The 22,633-nt window shown below is 58.9% G+C and overlaps 11 protein-coding genes across 11 annotated transcripts in view; all 11 read right to left on the reverse strand.

The window, feature by feature from the left end:
* Positions 1-89: 89 nt before the first annotated feature.
* On the reverse strand, positions 90-938 carry LMJF_20_1690 (putative SNAP protein; the record flags this gene model as incomplete). Its single annotated transcript, XM_001682863.1, has 1 exon — positions 90-938. One exon carries the CDS (start codon positions 936-938, stop codon positions 90-92), a length of 849 nt encoding a protein of 282 aa, XP_001682915.1.
* Positions 939-1,876: 938 nt separating this feature from the next.
* LMJF_20_1700 (conserved hypothetical protein) lies at positions 1,877-2,716 on the reverse strand (the record flags this gene model as incomplete). Its single annotated transcript, XM_001682864.1, has 1 exon — positions 1,877-2,716. One exon carries the CDS (start codon positions 2,714-2,716, stop codon positions 1,877-1,879), a length of 840 nt encoding a protein of 279 aa, XP_001682916.1.
* A 557-nt stretch (positions 2,717-3,273) lies between these two features.
* LMJF_20_1710 (conserved hypothetical protein) lies at positions 3,274-5,082 on the reverse strand (the record flags this gene model as incomplete). The annotated part of the gene is made up of 1 exon (XM_001682865.1): positions 3,274-5,082. One exon carries the CDS (start codon positions 5,080-5,082, stop codon positions 3,274-3,276), a length of 1,809 nt encoding a protein of 602 aa, XP_001682917.1.
* Positions 5,083-5,824: 742 nt separating this feature from the next.
* LMJF_20_1720 (conserved hypothetical protein) lies at positions 5,825-6,562 on the reverse strand (the record flags this gene model as incomplete). The annotated part of the gene is made up of 1 exon (XM_001682866.1): positions 5,825-6,562. One exon carries the CDS (start codon positions 6,560-6,562, stop codon positions 5,825-5,827), a length of 738 nt encoding a protein of 245 aa, XP_001682918.1.
* A 1,204-nt stretch (positions 6,563-7,766) lies between these two features.
* REL2 (mitochondrial RNA ligase 2) lies at positions 7,767-9,023 on the reverse strand (the record flags this gene model as incomplete). The annotated part of the gene is made up of 1 exon (XM_001682867.1): positions 7,767-9,023. The coding sequence occupies one exon, from the start codon at positions 9,021-9,023 to the stop codon at positions 7,767-7,769; it is 1,257 nt and encodes a 418-aa protein (XP_001682919.1).
* Positions 9,024-9,744: 721 nt separating this feature from the next.
* On the reverse strand, positions 9,745-10,647 carry LMJF_20_1740 (conserved hypothetical protein; the record flags this gene model as incomplete). The annotated part of the gene is made up of 1 exon (XM_001682868.1): positions 9,745-10,647. One exon carries the CDS (start codon positions 10,645-10,647, stop codon positions 9,745-9,747), a length of 903 nt encoding a protein of 300 aa, XP_001682920.1.
* Positions 10,648-12,902: 2,255 nt separating this feature from the next.
* On the reverse strand, positions 12,903-13,400 carry LMJF_20_1750 (hypothetical protein; the record flags this gene model as incomplete). The annotated part of the gene is made up of 1 exon (XM_001682869.1): positions 12,903-13,400. The coding sequence occupies one exon, from the start codon at positions 13,398-13,400 to the stop codon at positions 12,903-12,905; it is 498 nt and encodes a 165-aa protein (XP_001682921.1).
* A 1,504-nt stretch (positions 13,401-14,904) lies between these two features.
* On the reverse strand, positions 14,905-16,110 carry LMJF_20_1550 (putative N-acyl-L-amino acid amidohydrolase; the record flags this gene model as incomplete). The annotated part of the gene is made up of 1 exon (XM_001682870.1): positions 14,905-16,110. One exon carries the CDS (start codon positions 16,108-16,110, stop codon positions 14,905-14,907), a length of 1,206 nt encoding a protein of 401 aa, XP_001682922.1.
* A 1,094-nt stretch (positions 16,111-17,204) lies between these two features.
* LMJF_20_1560 (putative N-acyl-L-amino acid amidohydrolase) lies at positions 17,205-18,395 on the reverse strand (the record flags this gene model as incomplete). Its single annotated transcript, XM_001682871.1, has 1 exon — positions 17,205-18,395. The coding sequence occupies one exon, from the start codon at positions 18,393-18,395 to the stop codon at positions 17,205-17,207; it is 1,191 nt and encodes a 396-aa protein (XP_001682923.1).
* A 1,856-nt stretch (positions 18,396-20,251) lies between these two features.
* On the reverse strand, positions 20,252-21,499 carry LMJF_20_1570 (putative N-acyl-L-amino acid amidohydrolase; the record flags this gene model as incomplete). The annotated part of the gene is made up of 1 exon (XM_001682872.1): positions 20,252-21,499. One exon carries the CDS (start codon positions 21,497-21,499, stop codon positions 20,252-20,254), a length of 1,248 nt encoding a protein of 415 aa, XP_001682924.1.
* Positions 21,500-22,151: 652 nt separating this feature from the next.
* LMJF_20_1580 (conserved hypothetical protein) overlaps positions 22,152-22,633 on the reverse strand; it is a gene marked incomplete at both ends in the record, with an annotated part of 3,057 nt that continues 2,575 nt past the window's right edge. The window contains one exon of the mRNA XM_001682873.1: positions 22,152-22,633. This exon is cut by the window's right edge and continues 2,575 nt beyond it. Coding sequence (XP_001682925.1) covers positions 22,152-22,633 — 482 coding nt within the window.

Here is a 22,633-nt window from a genome sequence, read left to right on the forward strand (position 1 = left end):
TACACGCTCGCACATCCACATAAGTGGGTGGGGCCTCGCCTTGCCCGCTCTCACTCTCTTGTTCCCTCTCACGTCAATCATGGATGGGCTTACGTGAGGCTCTCCATGTTGTGCTTCACCACGAGCAGCACATGCGTCTTCCAGTCGTCCAGCTTGCGAATGTCCTGCAGCAGTGACACACCGAGCTCAAACTTCTCCATGTCGTTGTCGGTGACGGCCTCCAGGATGAGCTGCAGGAACTCCGCCTCGCGCGTGTTCTTTAGATAGATGTCGGCAGACATGTACTGCTGCAGTGCGTCGCGGCACTCCTCGCTCCCCTCGAAGCGGTTGTCGTTGTTCACCATGGCGTAGCGGCATAGCATCGCCCGCAGGAAGTAGTCCTGCGCCTGAAACTTGAGAGGACCGCCAAGCATCTCATTGGCGATGCGTTCGTAGTACATGAGAGCTTTGCCATACTGGTCGTTCTCGCCGCAGATCTTCCCTATCGCGATCATGCACTTCTGCGCCTGCGCCTTCTGGTCCTCGGCGTTGAAGTACTGCATGGCTTGCTCATAATATGGGATGGCGTCCATGCCGGACCCCTGCTCCTCGAGAGAGGTAGCGAACTCCAAGAGAAGCCGCGCCGCGCCGGACAGGCGGTTGTTTTCAAGCTGCAGACGCACTGCCATGTCTACCATCGTCTTGGCTTTGCCCGCGTCGATCTTCTTGTAGGCATTCGCGGCGTCGGCAAAGGCCATACAGGCGCCCGCCTTGTCGCCAAGCTTCACCGCACAGTCTCCGGCGCGCGAGTAGGCCTCGCCGGCGCGCATGTAGTCCTTGTCCAGCTTGTACCGAACGCCGGCCTTGTTGAAGAGGTCGAAGGCGCCCTCGAAGTCCTTGAAGAACATCTTCTTCGTTTTCTTGTCCGCATCTGCGAACATGGAGTCGGCGGAGGACATGCTGGGCTGATGGGTGGGCAAACACACACACACACACACACACACACGTATTGTTACCGCCGCTGCGTAGAATATGAGGTGGTGATAGAGGGGTGTCAGAGAAAGAACGACACGCACAGGTGCCGGAGTCAAGGAACAGGTATGGTTTGGATCCGTGAGGGTTGTGAAATAAGAGACGCTGTGCGTAGTTATGGTTCTCTATCGGTGCTACTACAGGTGGCAGTATGCAAGGCGGCCGACATGCGAGACGGCGGGGCGGAGTGAAGTTTGAGGCGAGAAAGAGAGAAACATAGACACGGGCGAAGAACAATGTGGTACGAGGTTGAGGGGGCGAGAGGTGAGGGTAGGGAGTGACATAAGGAGGAGGAGGAGGAGGGGTGGGAGCATCAGATGTCGTGTGCTGCTGCGGTGCAAAACGGTGCCCATTCGTACACATGCGCATTCAAGTGCCCAGACACGGGAGCGGAGGGAGGGGCGGGGGCAACACAGGCCTACGGGAGGTGCTGAAGGTGTTCTGCAGGCGCCAGACGGCGTTCCCGTAGCGGACAAGGGAACGAAGTCCGGATAGGATTAGAGCGTCGACTCTGCGGGGCCGCGAACGGTGCCACAGGAAGGCGCACGAGAGCGCCCATTAGATTACCACGAGTCCAACAGAAAAGAGTGCATTAGAGGCGCTTGCGTGATACTTGTGCGCGAGAGAGCGAGTGGGTTACGGAATGGACGGCGTCAGAAGCTGCGATGGTGGACGAGGACGAGAATAAAAATGGGGGAGGAGGGGGGGGGCGAAGAGAAAACCATTACAAGCACCATCTCACTCAAGCACATACAAAAATTTATCCTGTACTTCGAGAACCGTTTACTCAGCGCATGAGCACACACGCACCAATGAGGAGCTGCGCTGTGATTCCGGCATCGCATCATTATCGTTGCTTATAGGTTTAGTTGTACTGAGCCGCAGGGCGCTGCTGAAGCGAGGGATCACGAGGCGGGTAGTACGGCGGGTGGGCCTGCAGGCGACCGCCCATGTACGGGGCACCCTGACCAGAGTAGTGGCTGTGGTACATGTCACCGTACCCATCGTACTGGATGGCGCTGCTGCTGTAGCTGCTACGGTAGTATGGGGTGTGGTAGGTGGGATGGTAGGGCTGCGCGTTGTACTGCCTCTCGGTGCTGTAGAAGCGCGGCACGCTGCCAAGCTCGCCGCCGTACGGCAGGGCACCCTGGTACCGATGCACGTAGTCGTTCACTGGCGGGTTGTACGCCGGCTGCGGCGGATTCCACTGGTGCTGCTGCTGCGATAGGGACTGCTGCAGATCGGAGGAAGACGTGACGGTCGGCGCAGGGGCTACCGCGACAGGGATGGGTGGGGCAATGGCCACCGGCTTCGGCGCCGCCTCCGCTGGCTGCTGGGTCACGGCGGGCTGCAGGGTAGCGACGGGCTTCGGAGCCTCGACGGAACCTGCGAAACGGAACTCAGAGGGCATGACCAGCTTGGCGAGGGCCTGCGGCATCGACACAGGGCCTATGGAAGTGTACACCACCTCTGTTCCAGAAGCAGGCCCAGAGGTCGGCACAGGCTCAGTAGGCGTGGAGACCGCCGCCACCACTCCTGCCGCGGCAGGAGCGGGGGGCTCCGGCTTCTTCGGCTCCACCGACACCACCGGGCGTTTCGGCACATCGCCGTCCGTCGCTTTGTCCAGCGGCGCCACCATCGTGGCGGGAGAGGCCCTCTGCTCCTTGAGCATCGCGGCCAGATTGCGGTTTGACCATGCGGACATTCTCGTCGTGGAGCACACGAGTGCCAACACACGCAGATATACAGAGATGCACACAAAGGCGAGGCGGCTGTGCGTACGACGCGCACTTGCGTTTTTTTTTGTCGATTAGGGGAGAGAAAACGCTGCAGAGACAGTGAAGGTGGAAGGACGCGGGGGGGGGGCGGTGGTAGCTGCAAGCAGGGGTTTGTGGCCACTTCCACGACAGCGCGCGTGGGGTGCACAAGAATGTAGGCGAGAGGGAGCGAGAACGATGAGAACAGAGAGGAAAGTTAGATGCGCAGGGACAGGCATGGAGGGAAGATGGTCAAGCGACCGCTCACCGTTCTCCTTGCCGTGGCGGGTGGCTGGCGTGTGTGACTGTGTGGGGAGATGCACACATGCGCAGGATGCACCAATACAAGCGCTTAGCGTTGTTTTTAACGAGGGAGCGCCTGCCTTACGCACACATGCGCTACGTGATCTCTCTCTCTCTCTCTCACCAGCATAAGCACGCACATATCTGTCTGCATGCGAGACCCCCATGCAACGTCGTGTCTTTCATTTTCAGTGAGACTCCGCTACTCGACGCAGCCACCGTTAGCGTCGGCGACTGTCTCCTCTTCGGCCACGCGTTCTGCACTCAGCGGCGCTGGTGCTGATGCTGGTGCCAACTCGCTTGCAGGGGCTGCAGCGCTTGCTGGGCGACGTGTAAGCACTGCAACCATCTCCACGTGATGTGTGTGCGGGAAAAGATCGACGGCAAAAGCTGCAGTGACCTCGAACGGGGTGCCTCGATACGACTTGGTGCTGGGCTTCGTCAGCCCAGGGCAATCCCGCTCCAGCGCCTTCTGCTCGCAGGAAATGTATACCACACGCCGTATCGTCTCCATGCCGCGAATCCACTTCAGTACTGTGCTGTTCACCCCCGCCCTGGGCGGGTCGAGGATGACCACAATGTCGCCGCGGTCCTCGGCAGGCAGGCTGCTGATGACGGAGGGGAGCAGGTGCTCCACACGTCCGCAATGGAACTCCGCGTTGGTGATGCCGTTCTGCTGAGCGTTTCGCCGCGCATTCGCAACGGCCGATTCCACCAGCTCAATGCCGATAACGCGCTTCACGTGCTTCGACAGCGTCAGCCCAATCGTCCCTGTGCCACTACACAAGTCCAGCAGCGTTGTGCCCGTCGACAGCTCAGCCACCTCAGCCACCTTCGTCAGCATCTTTTCCATGCCCGGCGTGTTGACCTGAAAGAACGCTGTCGGGCTAAGCTCAAAGCACAGCTCCGCAAGGTATTCGGTGAGGGTGGGTGCGCCATACAGCACCTCGCGCGGCACGTCGAGGGGCAGGGAGCTGATTCCCGTGTGTGTGTGGCACTGGAGGCTCACCACGGCCGCTGTGGACAGACCAGTCGCTGCAACCAGCTTGACACGCATCTCCTCAGACGTGAAGACTTCCACGAGGCGCTGTCGCACCGCTGTCCACACGTCCGCGGTCGTGCTGGCGACATCCACCTCTACGTCCATCATCACCTCGCCCTTTACGTTGTGACGCACTTGCAGCTTGCGCCAGAACCCGCTGGCCTTAACTTTATCAAAGACGTCGAGGGCTCCCCTCGCGACGTCTCTGAACTCCATGCACACGCCCATCAGCGCTGCGGCCACCACCTTGGCGGCAGAGTTCATCGTCACAATGTCCTTATCGGGCAGCGTGGCGGGGAGGACGGCGGCCGTTCCCTCCACGAGAGAGCCCTGTTGGAAGCCCAACGCCGGCGTACTGCCATCTGCGCAGAACCCAAACGACAGGTTGACGTGGTTGCGGTAGCCCTCCGTCATGGGGCTTGTGAGGATGCCGGCAAAGCGGTCTTGGAAGGCGGCGTAGCCATACACGCCGGCGGGCAGAATTCTCCGCATCACGTTAAGACAGTGCCGCTTCTTGCAGTCCAGCTGTTCCTCCATGTGAAGGTGCTCGTACTGTGTCAGCTTGCTACTCCCATTGCCATTGTCGCCGTCGCGCCGACGCTTCACACCACCCTTGTGTGTGAGCTCCAAGTCGCGTGGCGACACCGCCGTCTCCGTCCACGGGCGGCCACGGTGGGAGATGGTCTGTAGCACGGCGGAGGCGGCCGCACGGTCCTCAGGGGTCTCGAAGGCCATGAAGAGGTACGCATTCTTGGGATTCTTGTTGATGCGGATAAGTCCCTTGAGAAGCGGCTGCGGCGGTGCTTCGCGTTCCTCCGCTGGTACGGCTTTCACAATGAGCTTCTTGATGGCGCCTACGGTGGAGTATGTGTCATGGGTGTCGATCTTGAGAAGGTTGGCGTTGCTATGCTCGTGCAGCTGTACCGCACCGTGCCCCTCGGTGCTCGGAGGAGGTAGAGAGACAGACATGGCTGAGGCTGCCCTGACAAGACAGGATTGAGGAGGCCGAAGAGGGAGGGACGAATGGAAGGCTCTGAGGCGCATCAGCCGATCATGGCGATGAGGGGGCAGTGACGGGGTGTTAGAGGGTCACACAGACACAAAGCTGATCCGCCGCGCTTCCTCACGAACTCCCACACGGCTGCATCGACGAGAGGTTCGTAGCGTTTCGATCGGCCCATCTCTCTCTTCATGTCGTTGATGCGCGTCAACAAAACACCAGCACACGCACAAATACGCGCATTCGTGTGGTCCCACTTACGTGAGCAGGGCAAAGACAGGGGAGGAGGGGTGGAGTGGGGGACGAGAGACTGGCACACAGGCATATACACCCGAGGGGAGAGACAGTAAGCGAAACGGAACGACTTGTAGTGTACGTCAGTGAGCAGCACATCTGCCGCGCCAACCCCCCCCCCCCCAACACACACACACGCCCACACAAACACCGACACCTGCAGACACGCCCTCACGGGCGTGCTGATATTCACTGTGAAGAAATTGAAAACTGACGCGGAGGGACACACCCTGCAGCGGGGGGGGGGGAGGGGGGATGAGGAGACCACACTGAGGGAAGAATGAACGAGTAGTGCAGAACGAGAGTGGTACAGGGTGGGTAGGTGGGGAGGGTGGACACCTCGTTTTTCGACCCCGTGAATGGAGGTGTATCTTGCTCTCTCCACACCCATCCCCTCACCCTCTGTCGTGGCTGGCGTTATGTCCGCTTCGCCGCAGCCTCCACACGACTCTCCACAACCGAAGCCAAAGCGTGGATCATGAGGTCGAGCGAGTTAGCGTACTCCTCTTCCGGCACCGCGACAACGATAACGTAGTGGAATCGGCCATTTGAGTTGTAGAAGGCGCGGCACAGACCATGGGCAAGTGGTTGGCCGGGGCCTGGCGTAAAGGTGACCTCCGCCACCGCGCTGTTCAGTTGCTTGGCGAGCGTCTGGCACGTGCCCTCGTCGTCTCCGGTGTCATGCGAGTAAGCGCTCGTCACCGTTCTGGCATCCCCAGCACCGCCGCTGCTGCCATTGGCGGGTGCCCTCACCTCCGCTGGCGGCAGCGGCGGGTAACCCTCGGACAGCAACTCCAGCGAGTTGTTCACCGATGCGTTGAAGCGCTTCAGGAAGACGTGCAGAAGCCGAACGCTGTCTGCCTGCTTTACGCGCTGCTTGTATGCAAAGCAGTTGAGTGAAATACCGTGCACGGCTGCACCCGACCCCTCCGCAGCCTCCGTGGGCGGTGGCGGGCTACACTGGATGGCAATGCTATTGTCGCGCAGCAGCTCTGTCACCTGCCAGCTGGAGGGAATGTTGTACTGGACGTAGTAGTCCATGCGCTCGCACAAGTCCCATAGGACATCGCCTACGGTGGAGTCAATGGTCGCGTTTGTGGAGGCACTTCGGGTGGAGGGAGAGATGTCACGCAGCAGGCCAGAGGCAAAGCTCATGCCTTTGCCCAACAGACTCTGGTTTGGCTGCGTTGCCGCTGCGCCGGTCCCTGTCCACCGCGCCAGCACGCCGCTTCGAGGCACCTGTGCACGGGCCTCGTCCGCCGCCCAGCGGAGTTGGCTCACAGCAGCAGTAGCCGGTAGTGTCCTAGCAGGCGACACTGACGAGCAGCGCCGAAGAACCCGCATTACTGTACGCCTAAAGAACGCGCTAACAATGTCGTATGCAGGTGCGGCTGCGCAGAAAAGAGTTGAGCGCGAGTGATCGCTGACACCTCACGAGCGAGTGGAAGGAGCAACGGGGAGGGAGCAAGTCGAAGCCGGTCTCTCTCTCTCTGCCCCACCTCTCTCTCCGCTCGCGATGGAGATGGAAGGAGAAAGAGCGTGGCGCACGCTGCGTCCTAGATAGCTGCCAAACGGCGTCTATCGATTTAGGCTCCGCTTCGTCTAAGAGAAGGGGTAGGGGGACACGAGGGGCGAGGCGTCAACTCCGCGCACTCTGCCACGCTGCTGTCTGGGTAGTGTGTCCCCCTGCAAGGCTGGGGAGAGGAAAGGCCGGTGAGGGGGAGGGGGACTGATACTGAAGTGGATATAGAACTATACGCGTGCGTGTGCGTGCTCATAGATGTGCGAGGGTATATGCGGACACACCGCTGCATGCGTGTGAGCATTTGCGAGTGCGCGCGCGCGTGCGAGAGAAAGAGAGAGAGAGAGAATGGGCAAGAGTGGGGTGGAGGGGGAGCGTGCAGACAAAAACGTCAGACATGGAGGCGTGAAAAAAAAAGAGTGGGCAGCAGACGAGAGAGACGAGGGGCAGGGGAGCAGCAGATGACCTCTAGCAGTGACTCCCCTCCACCCCACCTGTGCGAGAGAGAGAGAGAGAGCTAAGATGCTGATCCGATTGCACACGGGAAAAGGCGATACCGCCTCAAACGTTTCCCATGCACCGGATGCCGCCGCATCGTTTTCGTTGTTCACTTTTTGCTGTCTGTGGCGTTGTTCTTGCAGAGGCATGTGAACACGGTTTTCGCTGGTCGCTGTAACAACGCGCTTCTTCAGCAGCGCGGCGCAAAGACAGCTCAGCGCCCAGCACACGCGCCGCCAGGGAGAATGGGGATGTGCACATGGGTGAAGCAAGAGCACCATGTACACAAACGCAGAAAGGGTAAGAGGGAGAGAGAGACTGAGTGAGCGACCGCGGCTGTCACGACGCCCCGTCTGCCTCCTTTTGCTGCCCAACGACGTCCTTCCATCTGCTGGCCACGTACTTGCGCGCCTCAAAAACAACGTAGCGGACCATCTCGCGGCGCACGAGTAGCGGCGTGTTGACGATTTTTGCATCCGCCTCCTTCAAGAAGTCTTTCAGCGCATCCTTTGCGAGCAGCGTGGAGAGCTCTGTGGGGGTCATGGACTGCGTCTCGAACGGGCCTGTACCGATCTTGGACAAGACACTCTGAAGGCGATTCTCACACACGTGGTCGAGCAGGCGATGCGCCGCTTGGAGCACCTCGGGGTCGCCGATGACGCTCTCCATGTCCGGCAGCTGTACACCGGAGACTTTGATGGACTGCCGCCGAACCTCCTCCAGCGCGTCTACGCGCGGTCCCTGGCGGCGGTCGGTCGAGATCTCCTGGAAGGCGGTGCACTTGAACTTCATGATGGTGAGGCCCTTTGCGTCGAAGTCAGGCTCGCCGCGACGGCAGTGTCTTACAACGAGGCCCTCCGCCCAGTTCCCCTTGAGCGGGTAGTCGCCCATGCCCACCAGCGGCGGGATTGTCGTGACGAAGTTTTCCACGTCGAACGCGGCCACCTTGCTCAGCGGCCCTCGAATGATAGCCTTCGCGTAGAGCAGGCCCGAAATTTTCTCGAAGATGGCCAAGGCTTGGTCGTACGTCATGGTGCAGTACTCCTCCTCCTCGGTCTTCCGGTACTTGATGTCAAAGGCATAGAAATGCAGGTCTGGGCAGTACTGAGGAAAGGCATTGTTCTGCACAGCCGTGATGGTGCGTGGCCTACCGGCCACCATCACGTTCTGCCGCCGCTTCGGCACGCTTGGATGGTCATACTTGCCACCAAACAGCTCACCGTTGATGATTACGGTGCTGGGTGACATGCCGAGCTGTTCTGTAAGCAGTTCTCGCCCTTGCTTGGCATACCTCGCGAGATCAGGTATGAGGATGTGGTAGCCAAAAAAGTGCTCGTACGGCGGCATAATGCCGCTCCGCTTCGCGTACTGAATAGTCTTCCCATGCTCTGTTGAGTAGATGCCGAAGTTGGCGCCATGCACCTTCTCCGTGGCAATCCACTCATCATTGAAGAGACCCGCGTCCTTCAGTGCTTCAATGCGTCGTGAGTGGGCGTTTTCAATCTCGCTATAGCGCTCGAACAGCGCTTCTTTTTCGTCCGAAAAGAGGACCAGCGAGCGACGCACGAGCCGTGTAAGCAGGCATCGCCGAAGCATCCTTGCGCACGCATAGAATGGTGGCTGCCGTTAGAGCGCTGATAGACCTCGCTGTGCAGGCGCTCTTGTGGTTCCACGAAGGACAAATCCCTTTTTTCTTTCGCTTCACGTTCTGCGTTGCTCGCCGCATACGCGCAAGCCACACAGGATATAAACAGCCAGAGAGGAGAGAGATGGCAGAGCGCAGCAATGAAGGGGACGGGGGAGGGGGCATGAACCACTAAGGGCTGCCCACACGCCCATCGATCTTTGCGCGCGTGTGTGCGCGTCTGTTAGTGCGGGAGAAGCTGTCATTGTCAACACCACCCCCAAAAAGATGTGTTCGAGTGTGAGACGTACAGACGCCTTTTCCATCCACCCTCACCGCTAGCCAGAATGGCAACTGTGGCAATGCCGCGGCAGCAGTAGTACTGCCCGCAAAACACCTCACCGCGCCACCTTTTGACCTTCTTTATTTTTCTTCTCCGCTCTGTGGGGAAAAATGACGGGAGACACCAAATAACGGAAAATGCGAAGACGGTCCTGTGCGGCAGCCCGCGCCGCAGCGGGTTGTCTCTGTGCGTCAACAAAAGCTGCACCTCCCTCGCCTGATACGAAGATAGCAGAGGTAAAACGTATTCGCCAATGCTTGCCAACGGCGCTTGCTCAAAAGCACCAAGGCACACTCGCTTGCAGGAAGGCTCCGGTAATCACATTGATCGACGCCACGCGACGCGGAGCCTCACTCGAACGGAATCACCTTCTTTGGCTTAACCAGCGCTATCATGCTCGGGCAGCATACGTAAACGTCCGCATCAGGGAAGTCGTTTAGAAGCGCCACGCGGTCTGCGTAGATATTGAACTGTGAAGCAGCGCACATGTACACGACGTCGTGGCGCACATTGGGCCTCCGCAACCGCAACTCGTGCGCGTGCTTCTCAATACTTAGATAAGTTGGAATCACGTCAGGGCACACAATGTCGACAGCCGAAAGCTCATGGCTGCCCGGCTGCCGCACGATGGTCACGATGCTCGATTCCTTCAACACGTTCAGCTCATTGCACATTTCATCGACGGCAACGGCGGGAAGCGCATCTCCGTCGACAAAGGCTACAACTGCACGCGGCGTGCGCTTGGGCTTAATGCGCACCCCTGCCTGCACGTCGAGGGCAGCGTCCGGGTTGTGCAGTACCTCTCCGACAATGTTCACATCAGTGATATCGGCCTTGCTAAGCACGTACTCGAGTGGCATGTACGTGTTGCGATGCATGCGCGCTCGCTTCGTGCAGAACTGCTGAAGCTTCATCATGGGCAATGTATACGTCTCAGTGGGCTTTGAGGAGGGCGACGCACGTTGCTCCTGAGTCTTGTGCGCGTGAGTGGGCCGCACACGCCATTTGGCCTGCAGCTGGCTTCCATCCTCCACACTAAGCAGCTCAGGGAATCTCAGCACTGCCTCCTTCAGCGTGACGGCGCCGACCTCGGAAGGCGAAAACGACGGGAACTCATCGTCCAGAAGCGCCTGCAGCTGGGACCCCGAGAGCCCAGATTCCGGCACACGCGCGGCGATGCGGCACATCCAGTGAAGCGCGGTGCACATCTCCCCCGCTTGCTGCAGGAGGGCTCTCGACGCTGTCAACCGCATTGTCGGACGCGGGAGATCCTTTTGAACCTCTTCGCTCCTTTCTTCGCCAGCCGCCTGATAAGCGCCGCGCACGAGCGACAGCTCGGGTGCGAGTCTTCGTCGGTTTTTTTCACGGATCGCCACTCCGTAAAAAGCTCGCTGCTTACACCTGTATCGTGGAACTACTCGATAGCGATGGGAGCAGAGGGAAGAGGGAGAAGAGTGTGAAGGCGTGGAGACACAAACCCGTACGCGTATACAGGGAGGGCGTGGTAGGTGCAGCGAGGCGTGGAGCCAGGAATGACGACATTGCGTGCGGCTGGGCCGAGTGAGTGTGTGCGCGACGACTTGCCACGTCCTCGCCATACTCTCCAAGAACGAAGGCACGGGCCTCTGCCACATAAACAGACACATAGACAATATATACGGTAAAAAGACAAGGAGAAAAGGATGCAGTCTGTTCGGGTCAGAGCCTGCGCAGCATCTGTGAGGCAGTGAGTGTGGCGGATGTACCTTTGCTTTGCTTATAACGTACATATATATTTGGAAACTGTGTACAACACGGAGGATTTAGCGGGTAACAGGCACACTTCTTTGGGAGGCGTCCTCTATACACAGCAGGGCCGCAAGTAGAGAGAGAAGCGGCAAGGGCTTGGACGGGGATGACGCGCCTCCCAGGGAGCGCTCCCCCGAGCAACAGCAGCGGTCCATCATGGCGAAACGACGATGACTTCAAACAACTTTATGTGCTGAGCGAAAAATTCCTCCGTCCCAGCCATGCGCGCACACACGATCCCTCATGCGTACACACGGAGCAGCAAAACAAGACGAACACAATGGCTAGAGAGAGAAAGAGTCTCAAGGCAGCAAAAGACATATATATATATATCAAGCACTTTGGCAATCTCCCCTCTTCTCCTTTCCACCTGCACCCTCTTCGGAGCAGGGACTCCGTCTGGGGCGCAAAAGGAGCACACGGACGGTAACGAAGAGGTGATAGATGAAGGAAGGGTTGGAGGGGGGAGAGGGAGGCGAGCAAAGGAGGGAAGAACGACTGTCATCCACCACCTAATGATGGGGACGGTAGTGACGATGGCTCGAGGAAAAGGAATGATAAAGAGAAGGCGGGAAAGTGGCGAGGGAGAGAGGCATTTAGGGAGGGAGGGGGAAGAGCACGATGGAAAGATGACGGCGGGTGTACATGTATGCGTATTGTCAGCCGATCATCATGAAAACACGTTTTTTTTCTCCGACACACATACCCGCACAGACTCGATGCGCATGTACGTGTGCGTGCAGCACCACACCCTCCCTCAGGCTACACGCCGCGTCTCACACTTATTTAGATGTTACATTCCCCGCAGATCTAGCTCAACCGCAGCACTACACCACACACACACACACACACACACACACATATGCACCACTACCTATTAATCCCTCTCGGCTCCACAGCGGGCGCCGCCACCGTCGGTTGTGCCGGCTGCTAGCATGCCGCGCAGTTTATCGTGCGCTTGCCTCATCAGCCAAGAAATACGCTGGCTCAGAGAGAACAAGAGAGCAGCTGCATCAGCACCTAAGAATAAAAATATCGATACATCCGACTGCACGTACACGTCCACACATGCCTCGCGGCATAACATGTCTGCCCTCGCCCGCAACGACACCACCAACAACAGCCGAAAGACGCTGCAGAGAGAAACAGCCGAGGGAGGGCAGGTTCCTCGCTTGTGCGTCGCCCCACCAGGAGGGATAATACGACACGGGCGCTGAACGCGAGTGTTTAGAAGCTTTGCAGTGAGCAGGAGAGAGGGGCCAAACGGACGGACGGGACAGGGGCAGAGGAATGAAAGGCGGCTGAGGCTGAGAGTAAATCGAGAGCGGTCACCCATGCTACGTCCCTTGCCCATCAGCTCTTCGAAGAAGAAAAGAAGCTGCTTTGCAATGTGGCGGCGGAAGATGGCCAGAGAGCCAGGGTAAGATCAAAGGGCGCGCCTAAAGGCGAACATAAAACGGAAGTGCTCTATCTATAGAGATAGATTGCCAAAGTGCCTATTTCTGCCACAAGTCAGCACACGTACACGCATACGCAACCACAGCTCATCTACCTCTGTCACACTGCGGCTACATTCTCGTCATCTAGGATGAGCCGTCCCTGCCTTCGAATCGGGGCCATGCGCCGAGACGGGCTCTCCCTGTCCTTCCTCGCCCCTTCTTATGGAAGTGAACACAGGCGCGACGATCATCTCAGAGGTCCCCATGATCCCGCGAGTAAGTTACGGCGCTACGCTGAACTTCCTCAGCGCCGTGATGACAGCGTCGTTATCGACCCAGTCGAACGCGCGAGCGCAGTCCACAAACGCCGCCCCGGCCATCGTAGCTGGCTGGGGCTGCACTACTTTGCGGAGGAGCAAGTCCAGGGGGTCTGCGGTGGAGCGGTGAGGACGGAGGCCAGGCTGCTGTGGCTGGAGCTTGTCTTCCAGATGGCCGCGCACTGGTCGCGAGACGATTTGCTCGGGTAAGTTGCACAGATTGCTGGCCGGCGTTACAGGGTGGTAAGGCGCGGGATCATCACCGGGCTTGTGCGGCTTCAGGAGGGGCACAGCGACCCCCTCTTTTCCATGTAGCAGGGACAGGGCCAGTGTGGCGACGCTGCGGCTGCAGATGTTCAGCAGTGTTCTCCTGCCGTGCATCGGGAGGGCCTTGACACTCTCACAGGGAACTTGGCGAAGTGCCGCCTCGAGCTCACCCATCGCGAACGGTTTGAGGGGCATGGGGGTTTAGGCTCCGTGGGACGCGGAAGAGGACTGCTGGATGTCGCGTTGACCTCTACTGGCACATCTTCACCAATACGCTGGACTGCTCTTGCGCACTCAGGTGGCGGTCGTCATGTCGCGTTGCCGGTGCATGTAATGCGCAGATAAGAGAGAGAGAGGGGGGGGGTGTCGACGGCGCTGCCGGATCGTATTCATGCTTCAAGGCCAGCTCGTCGGGCTCTTTGGCGAGCACATCCAAGAGAGGGCGACGCTCGGGCAACGCGCAGTGGACCCTCTCGAGCGCTGCTTTCCATCGCGTCCGTTTTGGCGTCCAGAGCTGCCTGTAGGCTGCTCTACCCGATGGGACAGCCTTCCCGGCGGTCTTCGCTACGAGCCCAGCTGAGTCTGTGTGGTCGGGGTTCGGCGCGGCGCTCTGAGGCTCGCGCGTCTCCGCTTCTGTGCTGCTGTGGTGTAGGCGCGACTTTCGCGGATCGATTTGGCAGCCACGGAGCGGCACAGTTTCCACATTGCCTCCTGGAGGGAGCATGATTCGGTGCCAGCCACCTCTGGCGGCACCCGGGCCATACCCCCTCTTCAAAGTGGACGGTGGTCCGAATGGCGCCGTGGTGGCGGTGCCATGGCGAGGTGTCTTTATTGCTTGCACAGGCCCAGCATTCGGCATTGAACCAATCGTGCAGGGGTGGTCCCGGCTCGGTCGGGTCGCCCTTTCGGGTCCCACATCGGGTGGTGCGAGTTGGCGCCCATCCGAATCACGCGAGAGCTCAGTGCGACATCGCTTGGCACCGGATCGAGAGAGCTTCCCATGCCACCAGGTCACTCTAAGGCGTGTAGCCGGACGTGATGTGTGTATCCGTCGAGCAGGGTCACCGCAGCAAAGCCAGAGCGCCGCTGCGGCAACCCCGCCCTCGGGAACCGGGAGCGAGGGCCTACATCTGTCCGCATGTCGTGTGGCGTGAGCGCCAAGACGCCAGCACCGTGCTTCTTTCCTCCTGTCGCATCGGAATGCTGAAAGCCCGGGAGTCCAGATGCCGTTGCAGGCCTGCCGTGGTGAGACGCGCCTCTTGCCGAGTGCAGACTTGTATCGACGGATCATCAAGGAGCCGCGCCAACCAGCGCCGTTTGGCGTCGTTCAGCCCGCTGCGATGCTACGGCAGACAGCGCAGACTCGGTCCGGGCGTACGCTCCGCATCAGCGCAACGCAGCGAACACAGAAGCACAGCAGCTGGGTGCGTACCATTGTTGCACTGTTGATGCGTTTCGAAGCGCACTGGTGCGCACGTGATCATCATGACCGCGTGTCTCCTTCGGCGCACTGCCAGCCCGGCCCTGTGTCCGCTGACACCAAGAGGCCAAAGCCGTACTCGCGAGCAGGCTGCAGGCTATCTGGCTTCCCCGCAAAGAGCCGGGGCACTGGGCCCCGATACCAGGGTCAGGTAGCCCCACGCCATCAGGGGATGGAAGGAATGGGTACAGTAAAAGGATCCAAAAAGACTAGGTGGACCTACTCCTTCGAGCCTTCTGTCTGCATCATGAGCGATGCAATTATGAGCACATGGTGCTTCACACCAAGCTCCATCCCTGCCTCGTTCATTCGGAACCTTGAGCTGTAGTTGTGATTGTTGGCGTCTCCCAAAGCGCTGTTTCCCACGCCCAGCCAGCACAGACAGCCGGGTACCACCGCTTGATATTCCGAAAAATCTGCGACCCCCAGAAGAGGAGTGGAGAGGTCATGATAGTTGCCCTCACCGACAAGACGAATCGCCGCCGCCTTGGCTACCTCGTACGCCTTCGCGTCGTTGTACGTCACGATGTTGGGCTCCAGCCAGCTCAGCTCGTACTGGGCGCCGTGTGCCTTTGTGATGCCGGCGATGATCTCCTCCATCAGAGAGGGCACCTGAGCCTGAGTGTCGCGGTCGAGGCAGCGCAATGTGCCGCGCATGCGCACGGTATCCGGAATCACGTTATAGCTTCCTCTCCCGCCCTCGAAGGTGGTAATGCTCAGTACAGGAGCCTTCAGCGCGCTCACGCGGCGCGATACAACGGACTGGAGGTTTGCCACGACCTCGGAGGCAATGAGAATGGGGTCGACACACAGCTCCGGCTGCGAGGCATGCCCGCCAGCGCCGCGGATCACAATGTCAAAGTCGTTGCACGCACCCATAATTGTTCCTACACGGCACCAGATGGACCCAGAGGGACGCATGACGTCGACGTGCAGCCCAAAGATCATGGACACGCCGTCCAGCACACCAAGGCCCACCAGCTGCTTCGCGCCGCTCGGGATCACCTCCTCGGCGTGCTGGAAAACAAAGCGAACGGTCCCACGGATGCGGTCGCGCATCTGGCACAGCACCTTCACCGCCCCAAGCAGCATCGCCGTGTGGGCATCGTGGCCACATGCGTGCATCACGCCTGGCCGCTTCGAGCTGAAGGGCTCGCCGCTCTCCTCCTGCAGCGGCAGCGCATCCATGTCGGCGCGCAGGGCGTACATGGGGCCCTCGCCAGCGCCACCCCGCAGGTCCGCCACGACGCTGTTCGGCGTCAGCCGGCGAATGTCCAGCGGTGCGGGCATGCTGCTGAGGACGTCCGCCACGTAGTCGGCGGTGGGCTGCTCCTCATACGCAACATATGGATACTCGTGGATGTGGCGGCGCCATTGCACCACCTCAGGCTGCACAGCTGTGATTAGTGTCTGCACAAATGACATGAGCGAGGTGAGTTGGGTGCTAAGCACTAAGTAGGGAAAACACAAGAAGATAAGTGGTGCGTTGCATGACACATGCCCAACAAAGCTAGACGGCAATTGTGGAAGTGATGGACACGGAAGGGATCCGACGTTGCCGTCCAGTCGCTTATTGGCCTCGGTGAGGGAGAGGGGGCAAAAGGCTGGGCAAGACGAGTCGTGGTTGCTTCCAGAAAGCGCGCTTACTCAGACACACGCACACACGCATATATATATATGTATCTGTATGTGCAACTCTTCTGCTGCCTGTACCACAGCAGGAGGGTTTTCAACGGCACTGATGACTCGCGACGCAGCAAGCACTGCGGCTTCTTCGGCTATGAGGGCTGCAGAAGGGTCCTACTTCTCATTGGCTTGTTTTGCTGTTCACGCACATGCACTTTGCGTCTTCTGGCCTTCGTCATCTCCGGCTTGCGTGCGATCCATGTAGCGGCTGTCGAAGGCGCCGTGAAGTATCATGCGCGTTCGAGAAAAAATAGAGAAAGAGCGGCAGCGCCCCTATAATGGGGTCGGTAAGACGTACCCATATTCCCCACAGTGTGTGCAGGAAGGGCGGTGCGTGGCAACAAAGGAAACACGGATATATATATATATATGAATGGGTAATCACACCATCGCTACACACGTGGGAAGAAAGGTAGGGTGGCGCAGACGGGGAGAATGGAAGGGACCAAGGCTGGCAAGCAAAGAAGGTAGGATAAGTAGACAGAAGAAAAAGCAAATGATGTGTGTGTACAACAACAAAAAACAGCGGCATGCTTTCCTCATAGAAAAGCATTGCTTGTGTGTGTGTGGGGGGGGGGAAGAGTAGGAAATCGATGGGAGAAGCGGGTGAAGAGAATACACAATGACAAACGCGCTTCCTCGAGAACGAACAGAGAAGAAAAGGAGAAGGGAGAGGAGTGCACGTCCGGTGCAATCTCTCGCAGGGGAACACATCAGTGTCAGCCATGACGTTAGCGAGAAAACAGCTGTTGCACCGTCGTTCTCCGCTCACTCCAATCGCGGGCTGCGTAGACGGGCATCAGCCTGACGGCAAACACGCGCTTGGGTGAGGCTTACGAATCAATCAGCAGACGGCGGATGACATTCACGTGCAGCCCAATCCCGTGCGCAAAGGCGTCCTCGTTGACTCTGAACATGCAGTTGTGTGCCAGTGGGGTTTTCCCATCTCCGTACGGCTTCGCTCCGAGTAAAGCATAACAGCCCGGGATCACTGCCTGGTACTCGGAGAAGTCCTCCACGCCGAACATCGGCTCCTCCTTCACAACAAACGCATCTTTACCAAGCATTTCCTCAGCTGCGCTCTTCACCACTTCGTACGCCTTCGCGTCGTTGTACGTCACGATGTTGGGCTCCAGCCAGCTCAGCTCGTACTGGGCGCCGTGTGCCTTTGTGATGCCGGCGATGATCTCCTCCATCAGAGAGGGCACCCGAGCCTGAGTGTCGCGGTCGAGGCAGCGCAGTGTGCCGCGCATGCGCACGGTATCCGGAATCACGTTGTACGCACCGGTGCCGCCCACGATCTGCGTTACGCTCAGTACAGGAGCCTTCAGCGCGCTCACGCGGCGCGATACAACGGACTGGAGGTTTGCCACGACCTCGGAGGCAATGAGAATGGGGTCGACACACAGCTCCGGCTGCGAGGCATGCCCGCCAGCGCCGCGGATCACAATGTCAAAGTCGTCGCACGCACCGCAGAGGGTGCCCGGTCGGGTCGAGATGGTGCCGACAGGGTACTCTGCAGCGACGTGCAGCCCAAAGATCATGGACACGCCGTCCAGCACACCAAGGCCCACCAGCTGCTTCGCGCCGCTCGGGACCACCTCCTCGGCGTGCTGGAAAACAAAGCGAACGGTCCCACGGATGCGGTCGCGCATCTGGCACAGCACCTTCACCGCCCCAAGCAGCATCGCCGTGTGGGCATCGTGGCCACATGCGTGCATCACGCCTGGCCGCTTCGAGCTGAAGGGCTCGCCGCTCTCCTCTTGCAGCGGCAGCGCATCCATGTCGGCGCGCAGGGCGTACATGGGGCCCTCGCCAGCGCCACCCCGCAGGTCCGCCACGACGCTGTTCGGCGTCAGCCGGCGAATGTCCAGCGGTGCGGGCATGCTGCTGAGGACGTCCGCCACGTAGTCGGCGGTGGGCTGCTCCTCATACGCAACATATGGATACTCGTGGATGTGGCGGCGCCACTGCAGAGCCTCCGGATGCACCTCCTGAACCAGAGCGCTTATCGGTGACGTCATGATTGATGTACAGAGGATGCGATAGGAAGGTGATGAAGTAGTGGATAACGGAGGGGTATAGAATCTACTTGATGGCTGTAAGGGTGCAAAGGTGGAGGAGAGAAGAAGGAAGGGGTGAGGCGTCAGAGGAGGTCACAATAGGTGTATGTTTGTGTGTGTATGGGAGTTGCACATGGCGGCCCGTGCGAGGCGCAGACGTCAGTTGCACGCAGCAGGTATGTGCCGATGTCTTAAGACAATAGCCAATACACTAGACAGAGTGGGTACGATGAGTCCACTTGCTCTTTGAGTAAGTCGCTGCGACAGCTGCAACGCGGCCACGAGTGGACATACACAACTATACTTCTGTGTGTTTTCGCCAGCGTGCTTAGGATCGACATTGTGCAGAGATTGATCTTTTTCAACGTGTCCATTGTCTGCCAGATAACATGAGCGAAATTCCACTCGATCCCCCGGCCCGCCACGGTCTCCACATCGCGTGGTGCGAAGCAGCCGTAGGCACGCCTCACAGCAATGCGCCGACTCCGTCATCGGAGCACGGCCCCTGCCTCAAGCTCTACCGACAAGCTGCTCTGCAGGTCTTCTCACAGCCCCTCTCATTATGCCGGTCGCTACCTGGTGCATCCTTCCTGAGGTGGCCGCAGTCTCCCCACTAGTAGGCAGTGTGAGGGCGAAGCGAAATACACGCTAGCCATGCCGAAAGTGAGCAGTCATATGGATGGTACACGCGTGCTCACTGTGGCAGCCCGCTCCAACGCAGCGCCATCCACAACATGACCTCCAGCATCAGCAGCGATGAATTACTCTCACTTCCCCATGTCTTCGACGCTTGACCCTGTCACCAACAGAAGTGGTTCAGCATTTTGGCAGCGTATAGGAGCTGCTTGGCTTCCCACACGCAGAGTGGGTACTGGTCCCTGAGATACGACACTGAGGTGTCTGTGTCATCAGAGTCCGCAAGAAAAAGATTCCCATAAGAAGTGAGAAGGATTTCTCGATGCAAGTACGTGCGCACACAAATCAGTACCGTAAAACAAGAGGGACAGTCACGTCTTGAAGAAAAAAAAGAGGAGCAGGTCCCGCTCCGTATATCGCTGCGTGCGCACTCTCCACATTCGGCTGGGAAGAGGGGCGGGGGAATCAGGCAAGAGAGCAAGACCAAGGCCAAAGAAAACGAGAAGCAGAGAGACAAGGGCAAACATATGCATACGGGTGTGCGCATGAGCGTGGGCAAAGTTCTATTGCAAGACTACCACCCAGTAAATGCGACTGAAAAAGAGCGCCCCAGCACACGGCCACACTCATACATACGCTGGTGCACCAGATACGGCGTCCGACGTTACACGACGAGCAATTCAGCAATATGAATCAAACGAGTGAGAAGGCGTGAAATGAGCCCATTCAGCCAAAGCAACAGCGAGCAAATTTCAGCCTCACTCCAGGTCTCTGCCATCCACTTCTGCCCCCCTCCCTTCGAGTCTTCGCAGAGAGAAACGAAGCAGCAACAAGGGATGAAATTCAAACGCATGATGGCATAGGCGCCAGCCCTCCTCCCATAGTCAAGAAGCGGAGCGAGCTTCATTACCGAAACAAAACTGAAAGATAAAGCACAAATAAGACAGAGCAAAGAACAGAATAAGAATCAAGAGGAGCGGTCTGTTTGTGTGTGTGTGCGTGGGGGGGGGGAGGGACAGACTGCTTCCAGTGCTGCCGCTGTGCATAAAGAGGATAGACTGCACGAAACACGCACAACGAAAAAGAGAACAGAACCAGCTTCAGCCAGCACACGAGCACGTTTGCTCCTCCCCCCACCCACCCCGTACACGGATCGATCAGGCCAAGGAGACAATGCGCGATCACTCCATCATCAGTTTCACAATGGTGCCCACGTGCATCATCACACCGGCCTGCAAAGCTGACTCCTCAATTCTGAACTTCGAGCTGTGCTCCGTGTACACGGAGCCAAATGCTTCATCGCGAATGCCCACCAGAGAAAAACAGCCCGGGATCACTGCCTGGTACTCGGAGAAGTCCTCCACGCCGAACATCGGCTCCTCCTTCACAACAAACGCATCTTTACCAAGCATTTCCTCAGCTACGCTCTTCACCACTTCGTACGCCTTCGCGTCGTTGTACGTCACGATGTTGGGCTCCAGCCAGCTCAGCTCGTACTGGGCGCCGTGTGCCTTTGTGATGCCGGCGATGATCTCCTCCATCAGAGAGGGCACCCGAGCCTGAGTGTCGCGGTCGAGGCAGCGCAGTGTGCCGCGCATGCGCACGGTATCCGGAATCACGTTGTACGCACCGGTGCCGCCCACGATCTGCGTTACGCTCAGTACAGGAGCCTTCAGCGCGCTCACGCGGCGCGATACAACGGACTGGAGGTTTGCCACGACCTCGGAGGCAATGAGAATGGGGTCGACACACAGCTCCGGCTGCGAGGCATGCCCGCCAGCGCCGCGGATCACAATGTCAAAGTCGTCGCACGCACCGCAGAGGGTGCCCGGTCGGGTCGAGATGGTGCCGACAGGGTACTCTGCAGCGACGTGCAGCCCAAAGATCATGGACACGCCGTCCAGCACACCAAGGCCCACCAGCTGCTTCGCGCCGCTCGGGACCACCTCCTCGGCGTGCTGGAAAACAAAGCGAACGGTCCCACGGATGCGGTCGCGCATCTGGCACAGCACCTTCACCGCCCCAAGCAGCATCGCCGTGTGGGCATCGTGGCCACATGCGTGCATCACGCCTGGCCGCTTCGAGCTGAAGGGCTCGCCGCTCTCCTCTTGCAGCGGCAGCGCATCCATGTCGGCGCGCAGGGCGTACATGGGGCCCTCGCCAGCGCCACCCCGCAGGTCCGCCACGACGCTGTTCGGCGTCAGCCGGCGAATGTCCAGCGGTGCGGGCATGCTGCTGAGGACGTCCGCCACGTAGTCGGCGGTGGGCTGCTCCTCATACGCAACATATGGATACTCGTGGATGTGGCGGCGCCACTGCACCACCTCATCCTTTACAGCGTCGATGAATGAGATGGACGGCTGCATGGAGAAGGTCTTTTTATGTACGATAGAGTGAGGAATGTGAGTAACGATCTGCTCACCCACCATCCATGCGTTTTCATGGAGGGATGGAGATTGTTTCCACACGAGTCGCCAGCATAATGATATATGGAGGCAGGAAGAGTTCGGCGTTCGTTGCAGAGCGCCGTCAGAGGCGCAATGAATGAGCAGACGAGGGAGTCAATGAAGGAGACCAGAAAAGTGGAGAATGAGCAGAGGAGTCTCAGAAACCCTGCTGGTAGGGTGCGGCTGAGGTCGGGCACATACGACAGTGGGAAGACGACGAACTCACTGCATAAACACAGCGTTGAAATGCTTGCTCAGAGAGGCGCGCAACGCGTGGTAGCACCGGACAACTGCACTACCGCTAGCGAGTCGATGCAGAGGAGACACAGCTGCGTGAGGCGACAGGCAGCTGCACATGCACAGCCGTTAGCCCTCTGTGAAGCGAAGGAGAAGCCTCCACTGCAACATCTCTGCGATGGAGTCTGCCGGTAACAGAGTCGCACCCTCCACACCCTGTGCATATGCGGGCGGCGTGTGCGTGTTTACCTCAACTGATGTCCATGCTTATCATCCATCGTGTGCCTGTGTCTGTGGAGAGGGTGTGTGCTGGGAGACACAGCAGCGAAAACCAAAGAAAAATGCACTGGTGTGGGAAGCAGCGTTGGGCCGCGCCCCTCTTCCACTTAACCGTTCATTAGCGAGTGCGCAGTCGGCGGCGTTTGCTTCGCTGCAGCGCCTTCCTCGACGATCGCTCCTCGGTGCTGCGCGTCTCCTCCGCCTCCCAACGCTGCAGCTGCGCCTCCGTGGCGGGGGTCTTCCTGTTGCGCCGGTACCAGTCTCGCACACTGGATGCCAGGGAGTCATGATGATCGTCCGGCGAGCGGCCAAAGCGAAGCGGGGGATCCTCTGGCGCCTCAAGAGTACCGTGCCGATACATCTCACGCCACTTCTCCAGGTAGTCGTACTTGGACTTGCGTGTAGGTCCCTGGCTAGTCAGTTTCACCACGTCCTCCTCCTTGTTCTGGAGAACCTCGACGAGGGCCTTTGTGTTGCTCGCGGTTTCCTCGTTTATGCGTTCATAGAAAGTGTTGTCCGACTCCAGAGCGATTTCTTCATCGCTCTTGTACGGCGCTAACGGGTCCCGCTGCTCTCCTTGCCACACAAACTCAGCCGACG

This window comes from Leishmania major, chromosome 20, assembly GCF_000002725.2.
Source record: "Leishmania major strain Friedlin complete genome, chromosome 20".
NCBI lineage: Eukaryota > Euglenozoa > Kinetoplastea > Trypanosomatida > Trypanosomatidae > Leishmania > Leishmania major.